The sequence below is a fragment of the Lepus europaeus genome, chromosome 5 (assembly GCF_033115175.1).
Source record: "Lepus europaeus isolate LE1 chromosome 5, mLepTim1.pri, whole genome shotgun sequence".
Classification (NCBI taxonomy): Eukaryota; Metazoa; Chordata; class Mammalia; order Lagomorpha; family Leporidae; genus Lepus; species Lepus europaeus.
Genome location: NC_084831.1, coordinates 25,312,536 through 25,339,335, shown reverse-complemented (window position 1 = coordinate 25,339,335; position 26,800 = coordinate 25,312,536). Strand labels below are relative to the sequence as shown.

Genomic DNA, 26,800 nt, shown 5'->3' with positions numbered 1-26,800 from the left:
CTCTGAGTCTAGACACGTCGATAAACGCGAGGATTCTCCAAAAGCAGGGTTGTGCTGGGTTGTGTGGGCACCGTCTGGCAGTCTGGCTGGACGGGTCTCGGTTCCAGTCCTTGATAGAGCAGCATGAATTGTTTTTCTGCTACACACACACACACACACACATACACGATTAAAATTCAGACTCGAGGTTTTACAAAGTCTCCTGCCAGAAGTTAAGCTCTCAAGCCTTTGTATCACATGCTCTTGTTTTAAGAGCCATACAACTAAGATGATTTTTTAAATCAATCAACAACTTGTTACGCACCCCTACGTAAACAAAACTGGCCACATTCAAATAAATGATAAAAGCAATGGCAAACTCAGAAAATTGCTGCAACAAACTTCCGTGGTCAGATCAGCGCCGTAGGTTCTTTTCTTTATTTCACTACTTATTTATTATGTATCTATGTACTTATTTTGAGATCAGTGCCTTAGGAGCCTTGGGAAACAGGCCCTTGCCGCTCGCTTCTCCTGAGGAGCCCAAGACACAGCAGCCCCAGGTCAGAGAGGCCGAGCAGGTGAGGCGTCCTGCACCCTCGGGCACACAGGTTCAACAGCAATGGAGATAAATGCATAACTAAGCCCCAACAGCCAGCAACACCGGCCTCTCTATTAATCCCTGACAGACACAGCCGTGAGCTCTCCGGACGTGACAAACTCCATGGCAATGACTGCCCTGGCCCCGGCGTCAGAGCTACTCAAACCGGGGCTCCTGCCCTCCGGACGGAGGAACGGCGATCTTGGGGAACCTTCGGCTCGTCTCTCGGGACACCCAGCGTGTTTTCCTTTGGGGGCCAGACTTTCTGATGTCTGTACCTCTCTCCTGAAAGCAAACGTGCATCTTTGACTCTGCCTTTCACACACTTGTCTGGAAGCCCCCGGAGGGCAGGGGTTGTTGTCGGCCCAGTCTGCAGGGGCTCTGCCACTACTTGTTCAACATGAAACGGGAGCTCTGCAGAAACTGGCTATGTTTACTCCATAAGTACTCGGCGCACGCCTGTCACGTGCCACACGCTGGGGAGGCAGAGATGACGGAGACCAAGCCCTTGCCTTCGAGAGCCCCAGTGTGCTGAGAAAGGTGGGCAGACAGACAGGTAAGGACATGACCGGGGCAGCAGTGCTGTGATGGGGATGCACAGTGCCCGAGGGGAGAGGCCAGGCCCTGCCCACAGCTGGAGACACCTTGGGAGGACTTCCTGGAGAAAGCTGGTCTAAGAGACAGGAAATGGGGGAGGGTATCCCAAGTGAAGGGCACAGCAGGTGCAAGAACTGGAAGTGAGGAACTGGGGGAGGGGACAACAGTCAGAGGTCCAAGGAGCCACATAGCAAACGGCCTGGAATGGCAAGTCAACAGTGCCCCTCCCTGCACACACTCCACGTACCAGGCCCAGGCACTGAGCTGGAAGCCCCGGGCACGCCACCTACCTGGTGTGCTGCTGGAGGTGGGAGAGCTGTCGGAAGGACTTATCACAGTAGGAGCAGTGGTAGGGCTTGACGCCCAGGTGGATGCGCAGGTGCTGGGCCAGGTAGGAGGCGTTGGCAAAGGACTTGGAGCAGTGCGGGCACTTGTGGGGCTTGGCCTCTGTGTGCGACTTGGAGTGGATCTGCATCTCAGACTTGGTGAAAAAGGTCAGCGGGCAAACCTTACACCTGTAGGGCAAGAGGCAGGTTCACACTTGGGAAGATCCCCGCCCCCCAGCTCCCCACCTGTACATCTACCCAGGGTAGATCTGGCCAGTGAGGAGGTCGGGGGACACAGACCCACCTGGAAGGGACAGAGGGCAGCCGCCAACCTGGGCATTTGCTCATCTGGAGTAGGATGTGCTTACATCTCGGGCTGGGGGACCTGTGCAGCAGCCGGGGGAGCAGTGCTGCACTTCACAGGGAAGACGGGAGGCCTGGGCCTGGCCAGGGCCACAGCCTGGAGGTCCCAGCGCTCCAAGTGGTTCTCAAACCTGGCTGCACCACAGAACCACCTGCGGCACTCCTGAGAAACACCCAGACCCCCGGCCTCTAACAGTAACTCCGGACTTGCTGGAGGGGCAGCCATGGCACTGGCACTCAGGGAGAGCTCCTAGGTCAGGCCAGAGGAGGGGTGGGGCTTGGGTGTGAGTGGGGCTGGCCAGGAGCCTCGCCCCTCTGGGTCCCCCCTTATCCAACCCCAGGTGTGATGCTCAGTCCACCAAGACCCCCACCTGTACGTCTTGCCCTCCTTTGCAGTCTCGCCCGAGGCCAGGATGGGGTAGGGGACGACGAGGACCGGCGGGCCACCTGGGTTCTCTGCCTTGATCTTTTTGCGGCCACGCTCAGACTTGGGGGGGCCGAGCAGGCCGTGGCCCTGGATTGTCTTGATGGAGTCCAGGAGGGGGGGGCTGGTGATCCCTGAGATGAGGGTGGGGGACGAGGCGATGAGGCGGCTCTGGCTGGTGGTGGTGGGCGTGGACGGGGTGCTGGTGCCCGTGCCGGTACCCGTGCCTGTGCCCGTGCTCGACTCGGACGTGCTCACAGCCGGAGTCCGGGAGGACAGCCCCAGACCTGCAAAGAAGACACAAGGGCTGGGCCTGGGGCTGCAGGGCTGCCGGGACCCCCGGGTCCCCCACCTGGCTGAGCCTCCCCTTCCCACAATGCTGTGGATGCCTGAAGACCAGGCTGAGTTAGATACCAGGTGCCCTGGAAATCCCAGAAGACTGGGTGCAGCAGGCTCACTCAGTGCAGGGCATAGCCAGCAGTCACCCGAATCCTCTGACCAACTGCCCCCCAAAAGGACACTATGTTTTAAACTCTGCATTTGTAGGGACAGACAGATCAGCAGGCGAAGCTGTGCAGAAATGAGACATGGATGGTAGAATTAGCAGTAATTTAAAAAAACTATTAACTTGGGGCCTGTAGTGCCAGCATTTCATATGGGCACCTGTTCAAGTCCCAGCTGCTCCACTTGTGTTCCAGCTCCCTGCTGATCACCTGGGAAAGCAGTAGAAGATGGCCCAAGGGCTTGGGCTCCTGCACCCACATGGGAGACCCAGAAGAAGCTCCTGGCTTCTGGCCCAGCCCCAGCCGTCGTGGCCATTTGGGGAGTGAACCAGCGGATGGAAGACTTCTCTCTCTCTGTCTCTCTCTCTGTCTCTGTCTCTGTCTCTCCCTCCCTCCCTCCCTCCTTTTCCCTCTCTCCCTCTCTCTGGCTGTAACTCTACCTCTCAAAAAAATAAATAAATCTTTTTTTAAAAAAAAGGACTTAACTGCATCCTCTGATTCTTGTAACAGTGAACTGTTTTTTTAAACTTCTGTAATTATTCTTTTAAAACTGAGGGGCCTAGAAATAGTCATATTGTTAAGTAGACAAAAGGTCAAAAACGAGATCTATCATGAGATTCGGATTCCGTTTCTGAAAAATCAATACTCTGTGTGTAGGAAAGGGACTCCCAGGGTGGTGAGTTCTGCTCGATCCCACACGGGGTGGGGTGCAGGCACGGGGTGTGGCCCTCGGCGGGCATCGGAAGACACAACTTTTGAGCAAGCAATTCTATTTCTAGAAATCTACCTTAAAGGCTTATTTGCATAGGAGCCCAAAGATCTGTGTGCACGGGGCCTGCCCTGTGTAACTGCGAGCAGCCCAGACGAGACACAGCCTGCTTGTCCCCAGCCTGCTTGTCCCCAGCCAGGCCCAAGGAAGTGCACACGGAGGAGGAAGGCTGGGCCACGGAAACCACACAGCTACAGAGCAGGGACACAGCCCGACCGCCAACACGGGCCGCCCGCGGCAAAGGGAAGCTCAGATTTGCATCCACCTATTTAAAAAAAACACAGTGAAACCACATCCGTCTGGGTGGATGACACACGTGTGAGTGTGTGCGTGCGTGTGTGCACGTGTGCACGGGAATCAACACAGCCAGTAGCTCACTGGGGTTCTCTCCAGCGCGGGAGAAGAATTTCGGGGAAACAGGAGACTGTCAGACTTTGTCTATCTGCTTCTATATTATTTGAATCTTTTACCTGGTGAATTCATCCATCTCTTACATCTGTGATTAAAGAATAAAATAAAATAAATTTTAGAGATAACATATGAAAACTTGTCTGCAATCTATGCTTGCCATAGGAACTATGCATTACCTTCGTAACAGAAAGTGCGATAAATGTGTTTATGATAAAGTGGCTGTAAGACCAGCTCAGCAGAACACACACGCAGATGAAAAAAAAAAAAAAAAAAAAGCCCGGATATGAAAAAGGAAGGAAATGGACCAAACGGCTCTCTAAGCTTCTGGGTTTAGGAGCTGGGGATTATGAGTGGTTATTTTTTTTCTTTAGTTTCTCTTTTTTTCCAAATTTCCCTTAATATGCTTATATTACTTTTTTAATATTACTTTCATAATGAAAAAAATAAGTTTAATGAAATCATAATAACGGGAGATGTGCACAGTGCGGCTGGGGCCCATATGAAGATCACCAGACCACTAGAATTCTTGGGCATCTCCAAGGAAAGGAGGAGGGGTGAGAGAGAAAGGGAGGGGGGAGGGGAGGGAAAGGGGAAGAGAGAAGGAGAGGGGGAGGGGAGGGAGAGGGAGAGGGGGAGGAGATGGAAGGGGAGGGGGAGGGAGAGGGAGAGAGGGAGGGGAGGGAGAGGGAGGGGGGAGGGGAGGGGGAGGGAGAGGGAGAGGGAAAGGGGGAGGGGAGGGACAGGGGGAGGGGAAGGGAGGGAGTGGGAGAGTTGGCAGGGCCTGGCTGGTGGCAGGGGTGAGCCAGGCCAGGAACACAGGTCCCACCGCAGTGACTTCTGCAGAAGGCTTCCCACCAGGCTTCCCAGAGGCCACTGGGGGCTCCAAGCCCTCGACGCTGACCCACAATGTCCCCTTCAGTGCATAAAGTCCAAACGCTCAGCCTGGACCACAGGGCCCTCCCTGGTCCCGTGCCTGCTTCCTGGCAGCCTAAGCAGAACTGGGCACAGGACAGGGTTAAGACAAGGGCCCTGCACTACCTACCTTTGCCTCTTACTGGCCATGAAACCATGGTTTTACCTTCCTCTGCCCTGGTTTCCTCATCTGTTGAATGGGGACATTAGGGTGAACTACATGTAACTTGTGGGGGCCAGTGTGTGGTGCAGTAGGTTAAGCCACCACTTGCCACACCAGCATCCCACATCGGGAACATCGGTCCCGGCTGCCTCACTTCTGATCCAGCTCCCTGCAAACGTGCCTGGGGAGGCAGGAGAAGATGGCCCAAGTGCTTGTATCCCTGTACCCATGTGGGAGGCCCAGATGGAGTTCCTGGCTTCTGGCATCAGCGTGGCCCAGACCTGGCTTTTGCAGCCACTGGAGGAGTGAACCAGCAGATAGAAGATTTCTCTTTCTCTCTCTCTCCCTCCCTCCCTCCCTCTCTCTATTGCTCCTTCAAATAAATAACTCTTTTAATGGTCCATTGTGCACCACAATACTAACAGCCCCCACCTCACAGGGCAGCAGAGGGCAGAAAACTGAATACTGGCAAACACACGGGTGCTCAACGGGCGGGGAGGACTTCAGCGGCAGCATCACATTGCTCTTCCCCAGGCACAGAAGCTCCTGTGCCCAAGCTCTCCGCCTGCAGCCCCTTCAAAGCCACATCTTCTCTTCGGCTGCGTTGCCGGGGGTTGCGGATAACCCCTCCTTGCATCTCAGTTCCTCCAGCAAAGTCTCCCCTCACTTCCTACACCAACCAGGGTCTTCTCTGTTGCCTTGGCTTTCCTGGTGAGCCTCTGGCCCCAGCCGGGCCACTGGGGGAAGGCAGTCCTCCCAGGACAGGGTGGGGGTCAGTATGGGGGCTGTGGCTGGCCCATCAACCTGGCCTCTCCAAGGTTCTACCTCCACCACCACCCCCCTCCCCAGCACTGCCTGTCCCACCCTCTGTTCACCCGTTGCGCTCCACCCAGGTCCACCCACTGCACCTGTGACCGTGCTGGTGGCTGGCCGCGCGTGCAGCGCCACGTCGGGCTGTGGCACGGCCTGCGGGTGCAGCCCTGGCACCTGCTGCAGCTTGGGCAGCGACATCACGGCCTGGCTGCTCTCGGCGGGCGCCGGCGGCACAAGCAGTGGCTGCTGTGACGAGGCCGACGTGGGTGGCAGGTGAGGCGGCCGGATCTTCTCAGCCATCAGCTGCTCCTTGATCTTGTTAATCAGGACCAGGTTGTCCAGCTGTGGGTGGGAGCCGAGAGGGGCTGAGGGGGGCTTGGGCCATGCCCTGCCCCTCTCCCGGCCCCTTGCTGCCAGACCCCACCAACCCCCTGGACCCGCCCCACAGGTCATGGCCAAAATCCAAGGCACAGCCGCAGGGGTGACTTTGGGCTTACCTGGCTGGGCATGGTGGGAGGAGGGGGCCAGAAGTAGGGGTTGTTAAATCGAGGCTCGGCCATCCTGCGGAGGGGAGAGAGCAACTGTCAGCTACGCCCACCAAGCCGGGGCCAGTGTCTACCATCCCTGTGCCCATGGGACCCTCAGCCCCCAAATAGGGCAGCCTGGGGAACCACAGCTCTAGGCTGAAAGGTCTGGAACCATGCCTTCTCCCTCAGGGGGCACAGGTCACGTGTAGACCTCAGCACCCACCCAGAGCCCCCTCCCTGCACCCTGCTGCAGGGCCCCCAGGCTGCAGAGCCAACCCCACAGACCCATCCACAGACGGGGGCGGAGCGGTACATGGCCCCAGAGCACCTGCTCTCCACTCCCCCCCCCCCCCCCCCACTTAGGCAGATGTGCTCCTCAGGACACAGGGCAGTTGGGCAAGACCATTCGCACAATCCCCAGGGCTTCTTGCTCCGTGACCCAAACCACACTGCTGGAAAGCTGGCCACAGGAAACAGGTGCAGCCCCTGGTGGCGCTTGATCCCCGGGGATGTGCACCGTGGAGGGCTCTGGGGCTGAGGCTAGGGGGGTCTGGGGCTCCTGCATACGAGTGTGCCACAGTGGACATGTGTGTGGCCGCCTTCACCTGTGGCGAGTCCGTGGCAGGCCTGTGTGGTTAGAAGGCCTTTCTTTCCCTACCAGGGCGGGGGGGGGGGGGGGGGCTAGCTCATCTTCCCGAGGACTCGAGTCTTCCCGTGACCCAGAATAGGTCCAGCAGGAACCTTACAGGGCCCCTGCTGCACAGGGGTGGGTCCCAGTCACTCCTGCTCCTACCAAGGCTCTCATAAGACCGACCGGCCTAGCTGGGACTGCGGCTTGAATGAAGCTGTTTGAGAGGCAAAACCAGAACCAAGTGCCTTCAGCCTCTTTTCCCGGCCCCGGGAGGTGGGAAGCCCTGCTGGAACTGTGGGCGTGGAATTGTAGGAGAAAGCCCTCACTAAGGATACAATCTCATCTCCAGCTCTAAGAAACTCCCATGCCAATTCTCTCCTCTGATCGTTCCTTGAAAAGCAAGCACAAGAGGTATTACCAGCCCCCTGTGGAGGCAAAGGCACTGCGGCTCTGCAGAGAGAGGAAGGAAGAGACCTGCCCAAGACCACTGGCCGAGGGAGCCAGCCTACCAATCAGACTTGCTTGAGCCCTGGGGGATTTGCTTTGCAAACCCTAGTCCTTGGGAGAGCAAATACCCACAGGCCAACAGCTCAGTATCTATGTGCAAAGGTCCTTACCTCTTACTCCCAGCCTAAGGGCCAGTTTGCTCTGAGCCTGACCAGGCTGGGGCTCAAACACCCTCCTCCAGGGTGGCACAAGATGGCCTTCCCTCTGCCCTCCCAAACCGCACCCAGCCTTGCAGCCCGGCACAGGAAGCACTTCCTGCCTGGAGCTCTCCCTGACTGCTCCCAATCCCTGGGGCTGGAGGAGGCTGCGTGAGCAAGCGCCTGCCTTGTGCCAGGCACACGGACACTGAAAGGCAGGTGCTCTCAGCCCCATTTACAACATAGGAAATGGAAGTTCAGAGAGGTGAAGTGACTTGCTCAAGATCACACAGCAAGGAAGCAGGGAGCTGAGGTTCCCAGCAGAATCAACCAGACTCCAGCTCATCAGTCCCTTAGCTGTTTAGGGAAGGACAAAGCATCCTGACTGCAGGCTTAGGAATAAGCCCTGCCCAGGGTGGCCTGGCTGCAAGCCCAGGGTGCACCTGCTTGGCCAGCAGGCTCAGTAGCTGTCTCAGCCCTGCCACTGTCCACGGTGGGGTGGGGAGTAAGGGGCGGAACAGAGCTCTAAGGCCAGGTAGGGGGGGCCCCTCCAGGGCTTGGGGGGACAGGGAACCGGGGAGCTTCCCTGAGGGAGCCTGGGAGTTGGCTGCAGCTGTCTTGTTCACCTGGGCCTCCCCAGCACCCAGGCCAGAGGCTACGAGTGCAGTGAGTTGTATGACGGAATGGAGGATACAGCGATGATTTAAGGACAGGCCCTCACAGTTCTCTGGTTCGGCTTGGTTTACGGAGCACTTCTGTGCCCCCGGCATTGTCATTGGACCCGGTAAGCAAGGAAGAATGCTCAACCCCACTGTCCAGAGGGACAGACCCAGGCTCCAGGACAAGGCCTTGCTCCAGGTCACGCAGCAGGAGACAGGGGGCAGCACTGTGCTCTGAGGTTCGGTGTCGGCTCTCTAAGCCTCAGTTTTCCTATTCTGCAGAGTGGGGTGGAACAGGCTGCCCCACTTCCTTCCTGGCCCAGGATTCCACCCGCTGCACTGGGCTACTTCTCAGACAATTCTGGGGGTGCCATCCTCTCCTCTTCCTCCCCTACAGTTCATTGCCAAGTTCACGCTTCCCAGAACCTCCACCCTGGTCAGGGAGCTGCTGGGGGAGGGGGTGACTTTCCCAGGGTGGCCACACTAGGGAGCACTCTCTCTGTCACTTATCAGGCCCCTAGTCAGGCAGGGGGACCAGTCCCACAGAGGGGAGGGGTCTGCCGTGGGCCACAGCCTCTGCCGGATTTCTCTGCGTCCTCGTCTGGCTGCTGCTGAGTGACTTGATGATGTCACCGATGACCCTGGCTCCTGCGTTCACCGACTGTGCACCAGTAGCAGGGAAGCCAGGGCGGGGCTGGCCATTCGCTGGGTTCTCACTGAGCAGCAGACGCAGGGCGAGGTGCTCACCACCAGTCTCGGGGAGCCCCTAGCCTGCAATCCTGGGTGGGTCCCAGGTAGATCGGGGTGGGGGGGGCAGGGCCAGGCCATGCTGCTTAGACCTGTTTCCTAGCGAGGGTGGGAAGCGGCAGAGGGGCATGCTCAGACATGGACTGAGGACGGACAAGGCAGACGGGCACGCCTGGCACGGGGGCAGCTTGGGCACGGGCAGGGGGAGCGGCACCCTCACACAGCAGGGCGGGGCGGAGAGTGGGCAGGTGGGGAGGACACAGAGGCCACCCGGCAGGGCCTTGAAGGCAGAGCTGAGCAGGGAGGAGGCACCGGGGAGCAGCGGGGACCAGGAGGCCACAGAGAAGCCAGGGGAGGGGAGATGGAGGAGCCAGGCTGCTGGGGATTGATTCCCTGGGCTCAGAGAGGCAGGGAAGACACACAGCACAGGCACACTGCGTGCCAGACATCAGCCAAGGCTCTGCCGCGACCCCACAACCCAGGCTGACCCCTGCCGGGCTCGGGGGGAACGAGCGGTCACTTGTTCTGCCTGTTCTAAAAGCGAATTGAGCTGGGTGGCGGGTGAGGGCAGTCCCTGCTGGCAGCTGCTCCGTCTGTCCTGCCGCCCCCCGACACACACACACTCTGGGCCAAACCGGCACCTGAGCTGGGGAGCTGGGGAGCCGGGGAGCCGGCGGCCGGCGGAAAGCAGCCTGCACCCTGGAGCCCTGGTGAAGCAGAGGAGAAGGCCCGACTTCCGCAGAAGGGAGGGCCGGCCTGAGACCTCCGCCGCCCCGCCATGCTGTCCACACAGCCCACAGACCACCCGCCACTCCCGTCCTCCACGCCCCCTCACCCGGGCCCTGGGGGAAGACCCCCACGCAGAGACTGCAGGTCCCACACCTTCTTGGTCTCCTTCCCAGCTCCCCACCACCTACCCACACCGGGGAGGGGGGGAGGCCGGAGTCCCTAGCGTCACCACCCAGCACCTTAACTAGCCGGGGGCCTCCCAGGAGCCCCCAGCTCGCTCTCCAGCTGCCTCCCTGACACCTGCCTCCATGTCTCATGGCTGCACCTCCCCTGGCCACTGCCAGCTCTGAGCGGGACTCCCCCACTGCTCAGACGCACTAACCCACAACACCACGCCTCCCATCTCAGACCACACCCCCCAACTAAGCCCGCGGTTCCAGGACCACCCCCAGACCCAGCCACCCCGCTCACTGCCTGCACCAGCCCTGGGCCCAGGGAACAGCCCGCTGTGTTTGCAGCCGAGTTCAGACCGGGCCCCAGCTCACCTGCCGTGTGGTCTCGGGCAAGTCACATACCCCTTCCCCTTGGAGAAGCAGCCCAGGGCCCTGACTCACCGGGAGGACTTCCCGGGGGAGGTGAGGCCTGCGTGGGTCTTAAAGGATGAGTGGGAGTCAGCAAAGGAGGAATGGGGGGGCAAGCCTGAGGAGAGGGGAGCAAGAGCTTGCACGAAGGCCCCAGGGGAGAGGCGCACGCAGAGTGAGCTGCGAGCCTGCCAGGCTTCCCCGGGAGCCAGGGGCTGACCCCTGCGTCTTAGGCAGGACCCCCTGAGTGCTACGTGCAGAAGGGACTGGAGAGGCCAGTGAGGAGGCCCCTGGAGGCTGCAGGTGAGAGGCAGGGGCTGTCCCCGGGCCCCAGGGGGGCCGTGCCCAGAGGTTAGGGCTAGAGGCCAAGGCAGCCCCACCCCCCCTCAGCCCCCGCAGTGTGGCCCGGACGCGCTGGTTCAGATGCAGACAGACACTGCCACAGGAACATGCAGACAGCACCAGACAGAGACACGGACGGGAGACGCGGCAGTCGCCGGGGGAGGAGGCCGCGGAGCCCAGGGCGGCAGCGAGGGCGCTCCGGGCCGTCCCCAAAGCACGAACCCCTCGATGACAGGTGCAAGCTGGGATCGCAGGCTCCTTACCTAGAGTGTGCCTTCCCACTTGGTGAACTTCTACTCATCCTTCAAGACCCAGCTCAAGTGTTCCCTCTTCTACGGAGCCTTCCCCGACCCCCAGCCAGTCACTTCCTGTGTGTTCCCAACAGCACCTTGTACATGGGAATAACAATAACAACAAAAATAAGTGGCAGCCACCATCGACTCCGATACCTATGTGCTGAGTGTGTCAGCAGCCAGGTCCCGGATCTGCCCAGGGACTCAAGGTGTGCGTTTCACAGCAGACACGGGGGCTCAGAGAGGTCGACCCAAGGGTGAGAGTCACACAGCCAGGACGTAACAGAGTTAGAAAGCTAGAACACCCGCCCCACCCCGCCCCCTCAGATCTGGTCCAGCACCACAAAGCCAATCACACTCCAGGCTGGGAACACGTCTCCCTGGGCGTCTTTCCCTTAGCCTGCCGGCTCCTCACAGGCAGGTCCCACTTGCCCAGCGGTGGGCTTCACCTGTCACCTGTGCCAGCATCTGGCCCAAGGTGGTCACCCATAACTGGCCAGAAATTCTGTTGGGATAGTTCACAGCCATTAATTTACTGTTACTATAGACCCATTGTACAGATGGAGAAACTGAGGTCCAGAATGGTTAAGCAACTTGCCTGAGTTCACAGAGCTGAGTCTGGGTTTGAAACCAAATCTGTCCATCACCTGTTCCTGGGAGGGTGGCCTCTGAGGCCAGTCCAGGAAGTTCTGCTAAAGTGGCCCTGGGGGAGGTGGAACCAAGGGAGGGGCACACCAGATGCCAGGCCCTGCCACCTGGGGACTTACAGCCCTGGACAGATGGACACAAAGAGGACGGGCAGCCCAGGATGGCCTGTGCTGTGCTCTGCTGCTGTGACACACAGTCCTGCCCCCGCACCCCCAGCCTATCCCGCAGCCTTGCCCAGACCCCCTCGGCCACATGGGATCCAGCTCCCGACCACGCGAATGGGAAAGAGCAGGACCCAAAATTTCCCGGACACTATGATTACCAGGAGGCAAAAATAAAAACGTGCGTCAGCAAAGGAAAGCCGCATGGAGCCACGCCCGGAGGGAGGCGCGGGCCCTTCTGTTTCTTGTCTTTGTTTCTCTGATTTCCAAACTCAGTAATGTCATTCGGTTGCTTTTATAATGAAAACAATAAATTTATTCTTAAAAGAAAAATCAAAGAAAGAGGCTGGAAGCCCAAGGTGGGGGCACAGATGGAAGGGGAAGGGCAGGGTCAGCTGGCGGTGGGCACCCACGCCAGGCCCTGCAGAGCGCCCATTCTCAAGGCACAAGTGAGCTGTCAGGAAGGCTGCCTGGAAGAGGTGGCATGCAATTAGCCCTCAAAGTTCCATGGGATTGCATGGCACGAGTGGGTGCCCTGCCACCTCTCCTGCCCTGGTCTCCAGCTCTGGCCGCCCCAACTGCACCCTGGCTACTACCATCACCCACCACTGCAGCCTCCTGCTGCAGCCATTGCCCCTTCTGCATCGGATGGCGGCCCCGCCCCCCGGGGCCCCCCCAGAGCTGCCCTCCCTGCCTCTCTGCTCGCTCCACCATAGGCAGCCGAGGCAGACCCATGGCTCCCTGTACCCTGAGGCTCCACTCCCTTCTCACGGCCTCACGTCAGGCTGCATCCTCTCCCTGGTACCTCTGCCCTCCCTCACTGCCTCCTGGAAGCCTTCGGGGACTGCTCCAGCTCCGCCCGGGGCTGTGCGGGCTGCCTCTCCTCTCTGCCCTTCCATACCCCGCATTTCCACCATCAGGGCCCTGTTACTCCATCGTCATCCTTTCTACATTTTAGTTATTTATTATATGTGAAAGGAGGAAGGAGGGGGGGGGGGGAGGGAGGGACTCCCATCCACCGGGTCACTCCCCGGATGCCTGCGGCAGCCGGCACTGAAGCCATCAGCTGCTGCCCCAGGAAGCTGGCGCTGTGCGAGGAGCTGGGACTGGGACCCAGGCACTGTGGTGCTCTCTGTGTTTCATCCATCTCTGTGGCTGGACACATAGTCAAGGAGGCATCATGGCTGGCGCAGTCACTTTTGAATCCCCGCACAGCCTCTAGACGTTTGAACGAATGAGTGCTTAGGGGGAGGGAAGTCACTGACAGGGTCCCTGGACAGAAAAAGGCCTCCCTCCACTCCTGAACCCCCGAGGTTCCCGGATCTCTGTCCTGCTTCCCTAACTGCTCTAAGAAGGGGTAACCCCAGAAGGGACGCCGGCAGCTGACGGGTCCCGCCTGCCCGGCAGGGAACAGCAGGTGAACCTCACCTGTCAGAAGAGCAGAGAAGTCAGAAAGTGCCAACAGCCATCACTGGGGATGGGCAGGGGGACCCTGGCCCCCGCGGCTAAGCTGGAGCAGTCACTTAGAGTTAGACAGTGAGAGAGAGAGAAAGGTCTTCCTTCCGTTGGTTCACCTCCCAAATGGCTGCTACGGCCAGTGCGCTGTGTCAATCCGAAGCCAGGAGCCAGGTGCTTCTCCTGGTCTCCCATGGGGTGCAGGGCCCAAGGACTTGGGCCACCCTCCACTGCCTTCCTGGGCCACAGCAGAGAGCTGGCCTGGAAGAGGAGCAACCAGGACAGAATCCGGCGCCCCGACCGGGACTAGAACCCAGTGTGCCAACGCAGCAGGTGGAGGATTAGCCTAGGGAGCCACGGCGCCGGCCTAGCAGTCACTTCTGAAAACAACCTGGCAACAAGGTGTCAAGAGCTCTAAAAAGGTTCAGATTCCCTGGCCCAGGGATCCTGTTCTTGGTCACCCATCCCAAAAAAATGACCCGCAGGGCTGGCACTGTGGCGTAGCAGGTTAGGCCATCACCTACAACGCTGCTATCCACATGGGCACGGGTTTGAGTCCAGGCTGCTCTACTTCCGATCCAGCTCCCTGTTAACAGCCTGGGAAAGCAGCAGAGGACGGCCCAAATGCTTAGGCCCCTGTACCTATGTGGGAGGCCTGGATAAAGTTCCTGGCTCCTGCTTTGGCCTGGCCCAGCCCTGACCACTGAGGCCATTTGGGGGAGTGAACCAGCAGACGGAAGATCTCTCTCTCTCTCTCTCTCTCTCCCTCTCTTTCTGTAACTCTGCCTTTCAAATGAATAAAAATAAATCCTTAAAAAAAATGACCTGCAGACAAAGTTATACGCACAAAGCTATTTCCTTTGGTGGTGTTTTATGATAGCCAAAACCTAGAAGAGACAAAACTTGAAACACGGGGGAGATGGCTCTGGCAAGCTCACTACCCAGTAACACAGTGTATGGGCATCCGGGCATCAGAGCCCCTGCTCCTGGCACTGGCCGGACTCAGGTGACAACATGCCACCCCTCAGGAACTGAGGCCCAGAGAGATGAGGTCTCGTGACCCAGGTCTCGCAGGAAGTGCAGGACCTGAATCCACACCCCCAGCTCTGGACCCGGGCCCTCTTCCCTGAGACTGGGTCTCCAGGGTGGATCAAAAGCACCCCCACAAGACTGAGCCAGGGGATGGGCCATCTCGCTGCCCTCAAATAACACAAAAATAAAAAATCCAGACCAAGGCTCGGTGTTGTGGCCTAGCAGGTTAAACCTCCGCCCGTGACATCAACATGCATATGGGCGCCGGTTCAACACCCGTCTGCTCCACTTCCAATCAAGCTCCTTGCTAGTACACTGGGGAAGGTGGTGGCAGATGGTCCACGTGCTTGGGCCCCTGTGCCCACACAGGAGACCCGGAGGCCCCAGGCTCCTGGCTTCAGCAGAGACTGCTTGTGGCCGTTTGGAGAATGAACCAACGGATGGAAGACCTCTCTCTTTCTCTCTCTCCTCCTCTCTCTGTAACTCTGCCTTCCAAAAAAAAAAAAAAAAACACATCTTAAGAAAAAAATCTGAACAAAACAGCCCCCTACAGTCATGATAAAACAGTCAGAGAAGAAATTTTAAAAATTAGAGACAGAAAGAAAGCAACATGGTTATAAAAATGCCATGGAAGAAGACACCAAATGCTGGCAGTGCTGGTGTTCTGGGCTTGGGGCAGATGCAAAGATGGGACTGGGGTTTTATTTATTTATTTGAGAGGCAGAGTTACAGACAGAGAGGGAGACAGGGAGGGAGGTCTTCCATCTGCTGGTTCACTCCCCAAATGGCTGTAACGGCCAGAGCTGGGCTGATCCAAAGCCAGGAGCCAGGAGCTTCTTCTGGGTCTCTCACATGGGTGCAGGGGCCCAAGGACTGGGGCCATCCCCCACTGCTTTCTAGGCCATCAGTACAGAGCTGGATGGAAAGAGGAGCAGCTGGGACCTGGGACAGGAACCGGAGCCCATATGGGATGCTGGCACTGCAGGCAGAAGCTTAGCCTACTGTGCCACAGCTCCACCCCCAGTTATGTGACTTCTTAAGGGAATATTGTTAATAAAACTCAAAGTGCACGGGGCAGGCCTCTGGTGCAGGGGTTAAGGCGCCAGGCCGGGATGCTCTAGGCTCACACGGGAGTGCCTGGGGGAGTCCCTGCTCTGCTCTCGGTTCCAGCTTCCGCTAATGCGCACCCTGGGACGCAGTCGGTGGTGGCTCAAGTCCTTGGCCAGGTCCCTGCCCCCCATGCAGGAGTCGTGGTTTGGGTTCCCCGGCCCTGGCTCTGGTTTGGCTAATCACTGCGGACATCAGGGAGTGAAGCAGCAGACGTGAGCGCTCTGTGCCTGTCTCTGCCTCGTGCACAAATACATAAAGGTTGAGCAAGCTTTGGCAAGGCAAGAGGCCCCAGTGCCCCAGCCAGGGCCCGACTGAGAAGTCTGCACTGGGCCCTGCGTGTCTGCTGCGGAGACAGGAGCTTGGGCAGGGGCAGGGCTCGCTCAGAGTCCCACAGCTCTGACCCGCCGCAGGGGACAGAGGCCGCAGCAGGACTCCGCATCCCATTGCAGGGCCCTGGTGGGGAGGACCAGGCCCAGTCACTCATTCTCGCACTTAAAATCCCTCTTGGGTTCTCATCACTTCGGGGCACAGCTCTAACCCACAGCTGGGCCCCAGGGGCTGCTCTGAGAACCAGCAGTCCTACCAGCCCCATTCACCCGGCTCGCCCAGCACACCCACCCCTCCAGTGCCTGCAGGGCCCCCAACACGAGGAGCGCTCAGCACAGCGCCTTTGCACAGGCTGAGCCCTCCCATCACTTCAGCTCAGGGAACGGGCATTCGGGGCAGCGGTCACACTGCCAGGGCCACCCGAGACCCACACTGGGGGCCTGGGTTCGAGTGCTAGCTCTGCTTCCAATTCCAGCTTCCTGCTGGCGCACACGTTTGGGGGGCAGCAGGGGAGCCTCAATTGCTTGGGTCCCTGCCACCCTTGTGGGAGACCCTGATGGAGCTCCTGGCTCCTGCCTTTGACCTGGCCCAGGCCTTGCTGTTGCAGGCATCTGGGGAGTGAAACAGCAGATGGAAATCTCTCAATCTCTCTCTGCCTTTCAAATAAAACAAAAATCAAATAAACACAATTTTTAAGTACAAGCTCACCTCAGGCGCCACTGTCTCGAGTGAACGGCCTGGTGACCTGCCCCACACGTCAGCACACACTCCCCCAAGGCAGGGCTGCGTTGGGTCCTTGGCTACGACCCCACACCTCACTCGGCTCCTGCTTCTGCTCTCAGCTTGGGGGTCACTGTCTCACCTCGCCCTGACAGAACTGGGCCCCCCCATTCTACACTCCCAAGCCCCCACATTCTCCCATGGCCTCCTGTGTGTCACACCTCTAAGCATTCCTCCAGGCCTAGCTTCCATCAGCTGTGACTCAGCCCCAGAGCCGAGCACGGGCCACACGACAGGTGCCCGTCTGCCAAATGCACCCTCCACGTTCGATAAATGTTCCCTGAACCAGGGTGAGGCGGGCCCTTCCCTGCAGGCCGCGGAGGCGAAGAAGCTTACCAGGACAGCAAGAGGGTGGAGAAAGAGCATTCCCAGCGAGGGGCAGCACGTGCCAAGGCAAGGAAAACTGCTAGCCTCCCAGGAAAGCACGTGCAAAGGCCCAGAGGCAAGACAGCACACGGCAAGGCATTTGCTCTGGTGCGGGTACAGTGCGGGAACTCACAAGGGAACCGGCCCGGGTTGCAGGCTACAGTGCTTGACAAAAGTTCAGGGGGGGGTCACGGGCTGTCCCTGAGCTGGGGAAGGCTGCTGTGGTCCAAGTTTCCAAGGGACACGTCCTCACGGGGCCGGAAGGAAGCCCCCAGCAGGAGATGATCTAAGAGGGAGAAGCTGAGGTCTCCCATCCTCCCGGCTCCTTGAGATGCCCATGTGCTCGGGAGCTGTCTGCCACGGCCCCTCTGCCCTCCATGTGCCCCCCACCCTGAGCAGCCTGGAGCCCCAAGCCCCCCTGCTGTGCCCCACCCGGCCAGCAAGTCTCAGGTTGCTCATGGGAACCTCCTTGAGGAGTGAGGCTCCCAAGGGCCCTGCATCCAATTAGGCTGGGACTCCGAAGCCCCGCGGGACTGGGAAGGGTTGTCGTCGCTGTGGTGACGGTGGCAGATCCCAGCCAGCCAGAGGGCAAGGGGAACTGGGAGGCTGCCCGTGGCCCTCGGGGGCTCCCACTCCCCGCTCCCCTCACCCTCTGGGCTCCCTACCCCCGCTCCAGCAACCAGGGCACCCGCTTGGGGAGCCTGGCGCCCTCATCTCGGGAGCGCGCCCACAGAAGGCTCTGCAGGCAGGGAGCACAGGCTCCCGGGGAGATGCCCCCTACCGGCCTGCCAGGCAGAGGCTGGGGACACCACACGCATTTAGAAAGGGGCCCCGGGGGGCTGTGACAAAGCACCTGGCCAGGGGGCAGCGCTGGGCACTGCTGGTTAAGCTGCAGCCACAGGAACACTGCTGCTCCGCTTTCCATCCAGGTCTCTGCTTATGTGCCTGGGAGGGAGCAGACCAGGGCCCAAGTCCTTCACCCCTGCCACCAGGTGGGTGACCCAGAGTTCTGGGCTCCTGGCTTCAGCCTGGCCCAGCCCCGGCCATTGGGACCCTCTGGGGAGTAAAACAGCAGGTCAAGCTCTGTCTCTCTCTGTCACTCTGCCTTTCAAAGAAATAAGTCAATCTTCATAAATAAATGAGCACATATGCAGGACCTAAGGAGCCTCCCCAAGTCCTGCTCAAACACGCTCCCCCCCCCCCGGCTCCCCAGGTCTCTCCCTGGGGCTTCTGCAGTAATCTCATGCCTGTCGGGGGGCCAGAAACGAGGCCCAGAGAGGTGCCTGGCCTGCGGCTGGTCAGGGCGGAGGCAGCAGGACCCTGTGGCGAGCCTTGTCCCCGCTGGGCCTCCGTCCCGTCCTCTATAAAACGCAGTATCTTAGACTCCATCACAGAGGGTCACAGGGTCACTTGGGGGTTCAAAGTATGCATTCTGCTTCCTTGGGATGGTGCCTAAACCCCCAAGCCTCAGTTTTCTAATCTGTGAACTGGGGTTGCTGTGAGGGATAAGTGAGTTAGTCTGAGCGATAGCTTTAGAACAGGGCTGGTGCGCAGCAAGGACCCCGTAGGCGCTGTTGCCTGTTAGGTTCCCTAGGGCACACGGAGGGTCTTCTCCACATTCCAAGGACCTGCACGGACACCTGGCCCACCAGGGGCACTCCTGGGTGGCAGAGGTGTGCTGGCTCTGGGAGCAGGCAGGACCCCCGCGGGCTGCTCTGCCGACTGGCGGGGACCCAGGACTGGGATCCACTCAGAGCAGGAAGCCGTGCTGACCTGTAGCCCTGGCCTGGCCCCCAGCAGCTCTCCAGACAGACCTCGGGGCGGGGCGGGCAGGTGGTCACGGGCCCCCTCCTGCACTGCTGTACCTCGGCTCCAAGGTAGGCAGCCTGTGGGGCTGCTCAGACAGGGCTCAGGCCCGGGAGGGAGCCAGCAGCGAGGCTGGGCCCTGAGCAGGGCAACGCAGCCACGGGAGGGCCAGGCTGGCGCAAGCGGAGAGCAGGGAGGGCCGCCGGCAGGACAGCCACCTCCCCGTGGCCTCCACCTCCCCCGGCTCTCACTGCCTGCACCTTCTTCCTGCCTCAGGGCCTTTGCCCAGGCTGTTTCCTCCACCTGCAGTGCGCCTCCCCTGGCAGGCTTCAGATCCCAGCTGAGATGTCACTTCTTTTCAGCCCCTCCTCGCCCACCCCCATCACAGCCAATCTCAAAGCACAAAACGCTGGGGAAGCCCTTCTAGAAAAGCAGTTCCTCCCCAGCACTGACCAGAACCCAGAATCCGAGGCGGCTCTCGCGGGATCTTCTGTGTAACAGCTGTCTCCCTTCTCGGGCAGGGACCACACCCACTTTCCTCACCTCCACCTGAGGCCTCCAGCACAGGGCCTGGGATGGAGTAAGTGTTCAAGAAACTGCAGAATGGAGGTGCGCAATGCAAATGAGCCACCTGCCCACCCTTTCAGGCAGGTGCCAGCAGGGTGCAGGCCCACAAGGCGAGGCTACAGGCTCACAGGTGTCCCCTGGGCATGTGCGTGCAAGAGGCACCTGCGTGTGAAGACACCCCCATGCATGCGGAGACCTGGGTGAGGAGAGCAGATGAGCAGGGTGGGTGCCACGAGTGTGAGAACACGCAGGGGTGCAGGTGTGCAGCCGTGTTGTTTCTTGGGAGGCACACGTGGGTGCCTGCACGGGTGAGCTCTCACAGGACACCTGTGTGTCCTGGGCGTGGATGCACGCTCCTGCGGGCACGCCTCCTCAACACCTGGCTCCCGGGGACCCCGTTTAGAGCATGTGTGGGGGCGTTCCTGAACAGCTGGGAAGTACCCCAAACCGACAAAGAAGGGGCAGGGGGAGGGCGAGCGGTGATGGAGGAGTGGCTCCCGACGTGAACACGGATGAATGTGTTTGTGTTGGGGTGGGACCCAGCCAGGTGTCCCCTCCGCAGAACCCCAGGACATGGGACGGCTGGCTAGGCCATCCCCACACAGAGCCTGAATCCTCTGCCTAAAGTTTATGAAAGGACCCAGATGGGACATCCTGGTGGCCACACGCATAAGGCAGAGACCCAGCAGGACCTCCTCCAGCCACAAAGCCAAATCCCCAGGCAGGCCATCTCCACGCAGTGTACCCACTAAAGACACTGTCCAGCCACCACCCCCACATCCTCTGCAGCCCCGCCATCCCCACCCCCGTAGTCTTCAGCCCCTCCCCCATGGTAGCTTCCTCAATACCACCTAAGGGCAAGGTGCAGCCCCGCAAATCCAGGAAAGCTGCCCCCACTGGCGGTGACTGCACCAGCAAGGACCCGCTGCTACCTTGGGAGGCCCAGGCAGGTGCCATGGCAGCCCCACTGGCACCTGAGGAAGGGAAAGCCCACCAGGCATGGCCTTGGGCAGGGCCTGCTCCTCCCTTCTCACTTCGGTTTTGGTAAAATGAGGCTTGACCGGATGACCGGTGAAGGCCACCTCTCTCCTAACGACGCGGGACTTCGGATTGCAGTCGTGTGCATAAACACCGTCAGCTACAAGCTGCAGGGGACAGAGAACGCTGCTTGCTTTCCCCAGCACCCCAAGGCTGGCCAAGCCCCGGGGCGGTGCGAGCCTGCAGCTGCAGAGCTGTGGCTGGCTGCCGGGGATGGACCCGGTGCAGTGTTTGCTCATTCATGGGTTAGTGTCTCCATCTCCATGCACCCAGGCCACCTGCCCTCAAGGCGCTCACAGCCCAGTGGGGAGGAAGCGGTTACTGTGAGCCAGGAGAGGGCAGGGCAGGGCAGGGCAGGGCAGCGGCCACATGGACACCGCCTCCCAGGTGCTCACCCTTGCTAACTTCCTGGCCCAACAAGGGGAGGCCCGGGAGGCTGGAAGGCCAGGCCAGGAGGGACATGAGGCAGGTTCCGAACGCGGTCAGAAGCCCTTCATCAGGGCTGCAGGAGGGGACGCCTGCTCCATGCAGGGGCAGGGTGAGGCTGGACTTCCCCTTGGCAGCTGACAGCCCTGGAATTCTAAGAAGTCCCAGAGTGCTGGCTTCAAATCCCAGCAATACTCTGAGGAGCTGTGGGAACTCACGCAAGTGACTTAACCTCCCTGTGCCTCGGTTTCTTCATCTGTAAAATGGGAGCAATAACAATGAGGACGAAACACACTACTATTCACGGAGCCACGGAGACTGTGGGCTGCACATGCTAGGCTGCCAGGGTGCCATGCCCTCATTCTAAGGCCAAGAGAGGACCAGGCAAGCGTCAGAGGCTGTGAGCTCGGAAGATACTCGTGCTCATGTGCAAAGATCAGAGGCCACTGGGAGACCAAGAGCCCACGATTTAATCATCTCACTGTGTCCTAGCAACTGCCCTGAGGCCCAGAGGAAGGGCAAGAGAGACCAGGCCCTGCCCGGCCACGAGGGCTGCAGCCACCCAGCCTCCCCAGCCTCTCCTCACCTCCACAACGCCCCAGCCCTGCCACACCGCAACCACCCGCTCACTCGTGGGCATGGGGCTTAAGCCAGTCTGAGGGACACAGACAGCCCAGAAGTGCAAAGAAGCAAATAAGGGAAAAAGTTCTTGCTGCCGCCGAGAGCCACGGAGACCACGAAAGGAGGCTGATGTGACAGTGACAGTGGGACGCTCTTCTAGAACACGTGGCCAGGGAGGCCCCCCCGGAGGAGGACGCCCCTGGAACAAGACGGTGTCGGCCACGTGAACATCTAGGGGCGGGCATTCCAGGAGGGAGAACGTGCAAAGGCCCTGCCCACGAAAAACCAGCCGCCAATGTAGCTGGGGCAGGGGTGGGAGAGACCGGGAGGTGGGGGTGGGGCAGCCGAGGCTGAGAGGTGACCAGGAAGGGCCTTACAGGCCCAGAGCAGACTTGGTGTTTTGTTTTGTTTTGTTTTCCCCTCCAAAACACCCAGGAACATTTGAAGAGTTTCCACAAGGGAATGGCAAACAGAGCAGGGCTCTTGGGGGTCCCCAGATCATCTGGCTCAGTGTGAAGCCACAACCATGGTCCTCAAAGTCAAGGTCAGGCCTACACGACAGTGGACACCCCCACCACACCTCTGGTCGGGCGGGGAGATACCAGACACGGGCTCAGGGTCACTCCTAGTGGCAGAGAGGACTCCCCATCTTAGGGAAGGGGGAACCGAGGCTCACAGAGAGAAAGAATATACTCAGAGTCACACGAGCCGTGGGACACGATGGGACTCAGCGTGCCATGGTGATGGCTGTCAACTCCTGAGACCCCGTCCCCCACCACTCACGGAGGCACCCAGAGAGCACCGCCCTGGCGAGTGCTCCCTGCACCTGCAGCCTCGCCTCTCGGTCTTCGCGGGCTCTGCAGCCCTGGGGGCTACATCTGTACCCCACACGTCTGCCCAGCCTGGGCCAGGAGGACGGAAGGGCGACAGAGGGACCGCTGCAATGAGAAGCCAACAGAGTGATGAATGGACCTCAGCCACGCTCAGCCAGCTCCCGAAACAGAGACAAAAACCAAAACTTGTCACAACTGCGAAAAAATACAGAATCGACCTTAAACTGATGCATGACAAGGAAGGCACAGAGGAATGAGCTCGCAAACAAAGCAAGGGAAAACTGACCAATGGCAGAAGCACGAATGCATGGAGAGAGAAAGGAATGAATCCCTGCTGGACAGACAGGCAGGGCAGGGCAGGGTGAGCTGGGGGCCGGGCGAGCTCCAGGTCCGGTCCGCAGCCCACCTACACCCCAATGCCTCCTTCTCACCCAGACAGCCTGTCTCCACTCCCCAAGACCACAGATGGCTGGGTCCTCCACCCCTGGGACAAACCCAACGACTCCCCCAAGCGCTGGCCGTTATTCCACGGCCCCACCCACAGCAACCACTGCTCCCCTGGGCCCAGTGGAGCCAGTGGTAGGCAGAATGGTCCTCTCCCCCTCTGAGTGTGTCACACAGACAGGAGGCCAGAGCTCTGGGCCTTCCAGGTGGTGGCTTCCCCTCTCCGAGCCCCCATGGCCTCCAGGGCCTTTCCACTCCCTGGCTTTTCCCACAGTCACAGGGGTTAGCCAAAGGATCTGAGCGACAAAGCCCAGAAGGCAGGCTTGAGTCCTGGCCCAGGGCACCAAGGCCCGCCGGGGCAGGGTCCAGATGAGCAGTTCACAGGCCTCCGTAGAAGCTCCCTCTGCCCCTGTGCACCCTGGCTTCGGTTTCCTAAATTTGTAATGGGGGTAAGCATCCCACCCGGACCACCCCACACCAGCTGAGCTGGTGGCAGGGCCAGGGGTGAGAGTGGTCACGCCCCACACTTGCAAGCGACGAAGTCGGACTCCCGGGAAGGATCCTGATCTGGGCTCTGAAGGGGCTGTGCTCGCCCTGCTCTGCCCAGCGCAAGTCTCCCAGAGGTCAGGCCCACTGGAGAACAGGGCTGAGTACCACAGTGGTGGCCTGACCATTCGGGTCCCAGCACAGCTCTCCTCCTACCTGGCAGTGTGACTTCGGGCAACTCACTCCCCCTCTCTGGACCTCAGTTTGTCTGTCTAAAAATGCCTGGCTTGGCACCCTCCAGCCCACAGCGTGCCAAGCTCTACAACCTGGAGCCACTGATCCCCAGGCTCCAACCCCTGCCTCTGCTCTCAGCGAGCTGCCACTCCCCAGTAGAGCAGCACAGAGCCAGGGGAGGCCAGAGGGTCACCCTCCAGGGAGTGCTGGGGCAGGGGCTACACGGGCTCAGGGCAGAACGCAGGCCTCCCCAGGACCATCAGACTTTCCCAACAGGAAAGGCCAGGCCCAGCCCTGCCCTGGTGCCCTGGACAGTGCCAGCCACCCTAGGCCCTGGGGCCTGGCCTTCGGACCCCATGTGCAGCCCGCAGAGCCAGCGGCCCTGACCCATCCAGCAAGAGACTTCAGGAACTGAACGGAAGTCCGAACTGCCTCTGACCCGGAGCCTGCACGGTGTCCGGCAGGGGTGGCACAAAGCGCAAGAGGGTGCCATGTGGGATGGGCTCCCCCACAGGGAGCCAGTAAACCAGCTGCCTTTCTCACCAGGCAAGACTCAGCAGGGCTGCAGGCCTGCTCCAGCCGAAAGCCCACAGCCACATCGGGGGTCTTCTCCACCCTCCCTCCCCCAGCAGATGCCCCCTCTGGGGGCTAGGAGGGCCACCAGGTTGGGGAAGGGGCTAAATGCAAACAGTCAAGCACATTTGTCCGAAGTGTCCAGGGCCACCCCAGTGCCTGGGCCAGGACCCCCACCTGCTAGGCAGTCTTGACCACCCATGAAGGAGACAGGCCCACCTCCTCCACACGGCTCCTGAAGGGCCCACCTGGCTGGCGGCTGGAGGGCGGTGAGACAGCAGGATTATATCCCGAGACAGGGGACCTGGCTGGACATGCTGGGCCCACCCAGAGCCTTGCTGCCCACCCTCTCCCCAAACCTGAGGACAGAGTTCCTTACAATGCCTCCCAACACATGACCCCCGTCCCCCGCCCCCAAAACTCCCCTCCCTAACCCTCCACCTCAACCCACAGTTAACTTTTCCCCCAGATCCTGCAAAGGCAGCCGGCTGGGGGGAGCAGTCCGGCCGAGATCCCTTGGCGGCATTTCAGGGCCTTCCAAAAAAAAAAAAAAAAACCAAGAAAGAAAAAGAAAAGGAAGCTTTTTAAAAAAGGAGAAACAGAAAAAGAACGAACGGGGGAAAAAAAAAGAGAAAACTTTCGGAGTTAACTTTAAATTCCCAGCCCTCCCCCCTAAAACCACCCGACAGCTTCCCTTTTTTTTTTCTTTAAAGTGCAATTGCATTGTGTCTCACCTCCCGGCAAGGCTCGGCTCTCGCCAAAGAAAAGGAAAAAAGCCAACCCTTTGCGTGCCCCTCCGCTTCCAGCCGCCTCTCCCACATTCTCAGACAGTTTTATTAAAATTTTCAGACAAAAGAAAAACAAAAATGGCAGCCTGGCTTATTTTTAAAACAGGACAGGGACGCCATATTCTGCAGATCTGCAAAAAAAGGGAGAAATCCGGCACTGGCCGCTACACCCGGCCGGCTGCGAAGTGCGCGAACCGCGCCGTTCGCGACCCGTTTATTTGCATTAAGCCCCATGAATCATTGTTTACCGGAGAATTGCGGCAGGTTTGAATAGCCCGGCTCAGGGAGCCACACGCGCGCGCGCCCACTCGGAGCCCGGCCCCAGACACGCCGCCCGAGACACTTCCGACCCCGCGCGCCGCCGCCCCGGGCCGGGCCCCGGGCGCTGGCGGCCCCCGGTGCTCGGAGCGCCCCGGCCCGCGCTGACAGCGCCCGCGCCCCGGCCCGGCCCCCGCCCGCAACTCCGCGCAACTTTCCCGCGGGCGGGCGCCCGCCGCCACCGCCGGGCCCGCTCCCCGCGCGCCCCGGGCCCGCACGGACCTGGCTGTGCTGGCGGCGCCTCCGGGACGCGGCCGCAGCCCCGCGCCGGGCGGCCCGAGCAGGGCCCGGCTGGGGCTCCGGCGCCGGCTCCGGCTCGGGCTCCGGCTCGGTGCAGAGCGGCGCGCAAACCTTCCGGGTCGCCTGCTGTTCACTTCTGGGTTCTGCAAGCGCCGAGGCGGCGGCGGCGGCGGCGGCGGCGGCGGCGGGAGGCTGGGTCTGCAGCGCCGCGCGGCCCCCCGTGCGCTCGGCGAGCCCCCGCGCCAGGCGCCGGGCTCGGGGGGGGGGGGGCCGCGTCGGGCCCCCGCCTCTCCGGCTGCGCAGCCCGCCCGCCCCGGGGGCTCCCGCGAGTGGGCAGCGCCGGGCGCGGGCGCGGGCGCCGGCGCGCAGGGGAGGGGGCCGGCGGGGGGCGGGGGTGCGCGCGCGCGCGCGCGGGGGCCCCCGTCCGGGCCCCGGGGCCTCGTCTCGCGCTCGCCGCCGCCGCCGCCGCCTCGCAAAGTTGCGCGGCGCCCCCAGCTCGCGCCGCGCCGGAGGCACAGCCACAAAGGAACTCCTCGGCCCCCTCCGCCCGCCCGAGCCGCGCGCGGGGAGGGCACCGGCGCCCGGCCCTAGGACAGCCCCTTCCCCAGCGCGGGGGCTCCCGGGGCCCCGGCGGCCGCGGCCATTGTCCCGCCCAGGCCGGGCGGCCGCCGCCGCCGCCTCGCCACCCCCCTTCCCGGGGACGGCGGCCCGAGGACCTGGGCCTGGCGCGCCAGGGCCCTGACCAGGCCGGAGCCCGCGCGGTGCCAGGCTGCCCCTGGGGGTCTCCCTGGGAAGACCCCCAGAATGGACCCTCACACCTGATGACAAACGACCGGGCTCAAAATCCAGGCTGAGATTTGATTTTTAAGAGACGAGCACATGGAGGGGGCGGGGGGCAGAAGTCTGCGCAGGCCGGGCCACCCCTCCCTGGCCCTAGGCCTCGGAGCCTGGCGGTCGGGGCGACCCGCGGCTGGCAGCGGCTCCTCTCGCGGACTCTATCAGAGGTGGCACCGGCTGTCCCCAGCTCCAGACCTCAGAGCCATCCGTGTGACTCCTCCTCCCGCCTCACCCTCCCCAGCCAATCAGTCACCAAGTCCTCCTGATTCGGCCTCCCGGCTGTGGCAGCTTCCAAACTTCACTTCCACCTGGGGAGGCTGCCAGGTCCCAGCTTCCTGTGCTCGCTGCCACCCAGCCTGAAGACCAGGAGGAGGCAGGGGCTGGCCTTGGCCTCAGGGGAGGGACACACACACACAAGCACTCACCTGGCCACATTTGCCTGTCCCGGGGGAAAGTGTACCCTGACTCAGCAAATGTTCTTGAGGACCTACTGAGCATCAGTGGGCTGGGAGCCGGGCAGGGCCGTGAAATGGGCCAAGGGACACTGCAGTCTACACAGGGTGACAAACACTGAGCAATCAAGGGCAGGCTCCACAGGGGCTGTTCTCCAGCCCCCAGCCCCAAGCTGGGTGTCCGGCACAGAGCAGGCCACCCTGAGTGTGTGCGGCTTGGCCGAGCTGGGATCACAAAGCAGGTGCG

The 26,800-nt window shown here is 60.8% G+C and overlaps 1 protein-coding gene across 7 annotated transcripts in view; it reads right to left on the bottom strand.

Moving 5' to 3' along the window:
- Positions 1-26,427, bottom strand: part of ZNF362 (zinc finger protein 362) — a 38,013-nt gene extending 11,586 nt beyond the window's left edge. The window contains exons 1-6 of one of the 7 annotated variants that reach the window (XM_062190912.1): positions 26,355-26,407; positions 10,982-11,106; positions 6,356-6,419; positions 5,954-6,200; positions 2,235-2,574; positions 1,465-1,689 (exon numbers count right to left, since the gene is read on the bottom strand). In XM_062190912.1, the coding sequence (XP_062046896.1) occupies positions 1,465-1,689; positions 2,235-2,574; positions 5,954-6,200; positions 6,356-6,419; positions 10,982-11,019 (914 nt within the window). In that variant the 5' untranslated portion in view covers positions 11,020-11,106; positions 26,355-26,407. Of the gene's footprint in view, positions 1-1,464; positions 1,690-2,234; positions 2,575-5,953; positions 6,201-6,355; positions 6,420-10,409; positions 10,726-10,981; positions 11,317-24,095; positions 24,281-25,246; positions 25,310-26,354 lie in introns of those variants that run through there. The other 6 variants (XM_062190909.1, XM_062190910.1, XM_062190913.1 and 3 more) reach the window with 6 other exon arrangements.
- Between the last annotated feature and the right edge of the window lie 373 nt (positions 26,428-26,800).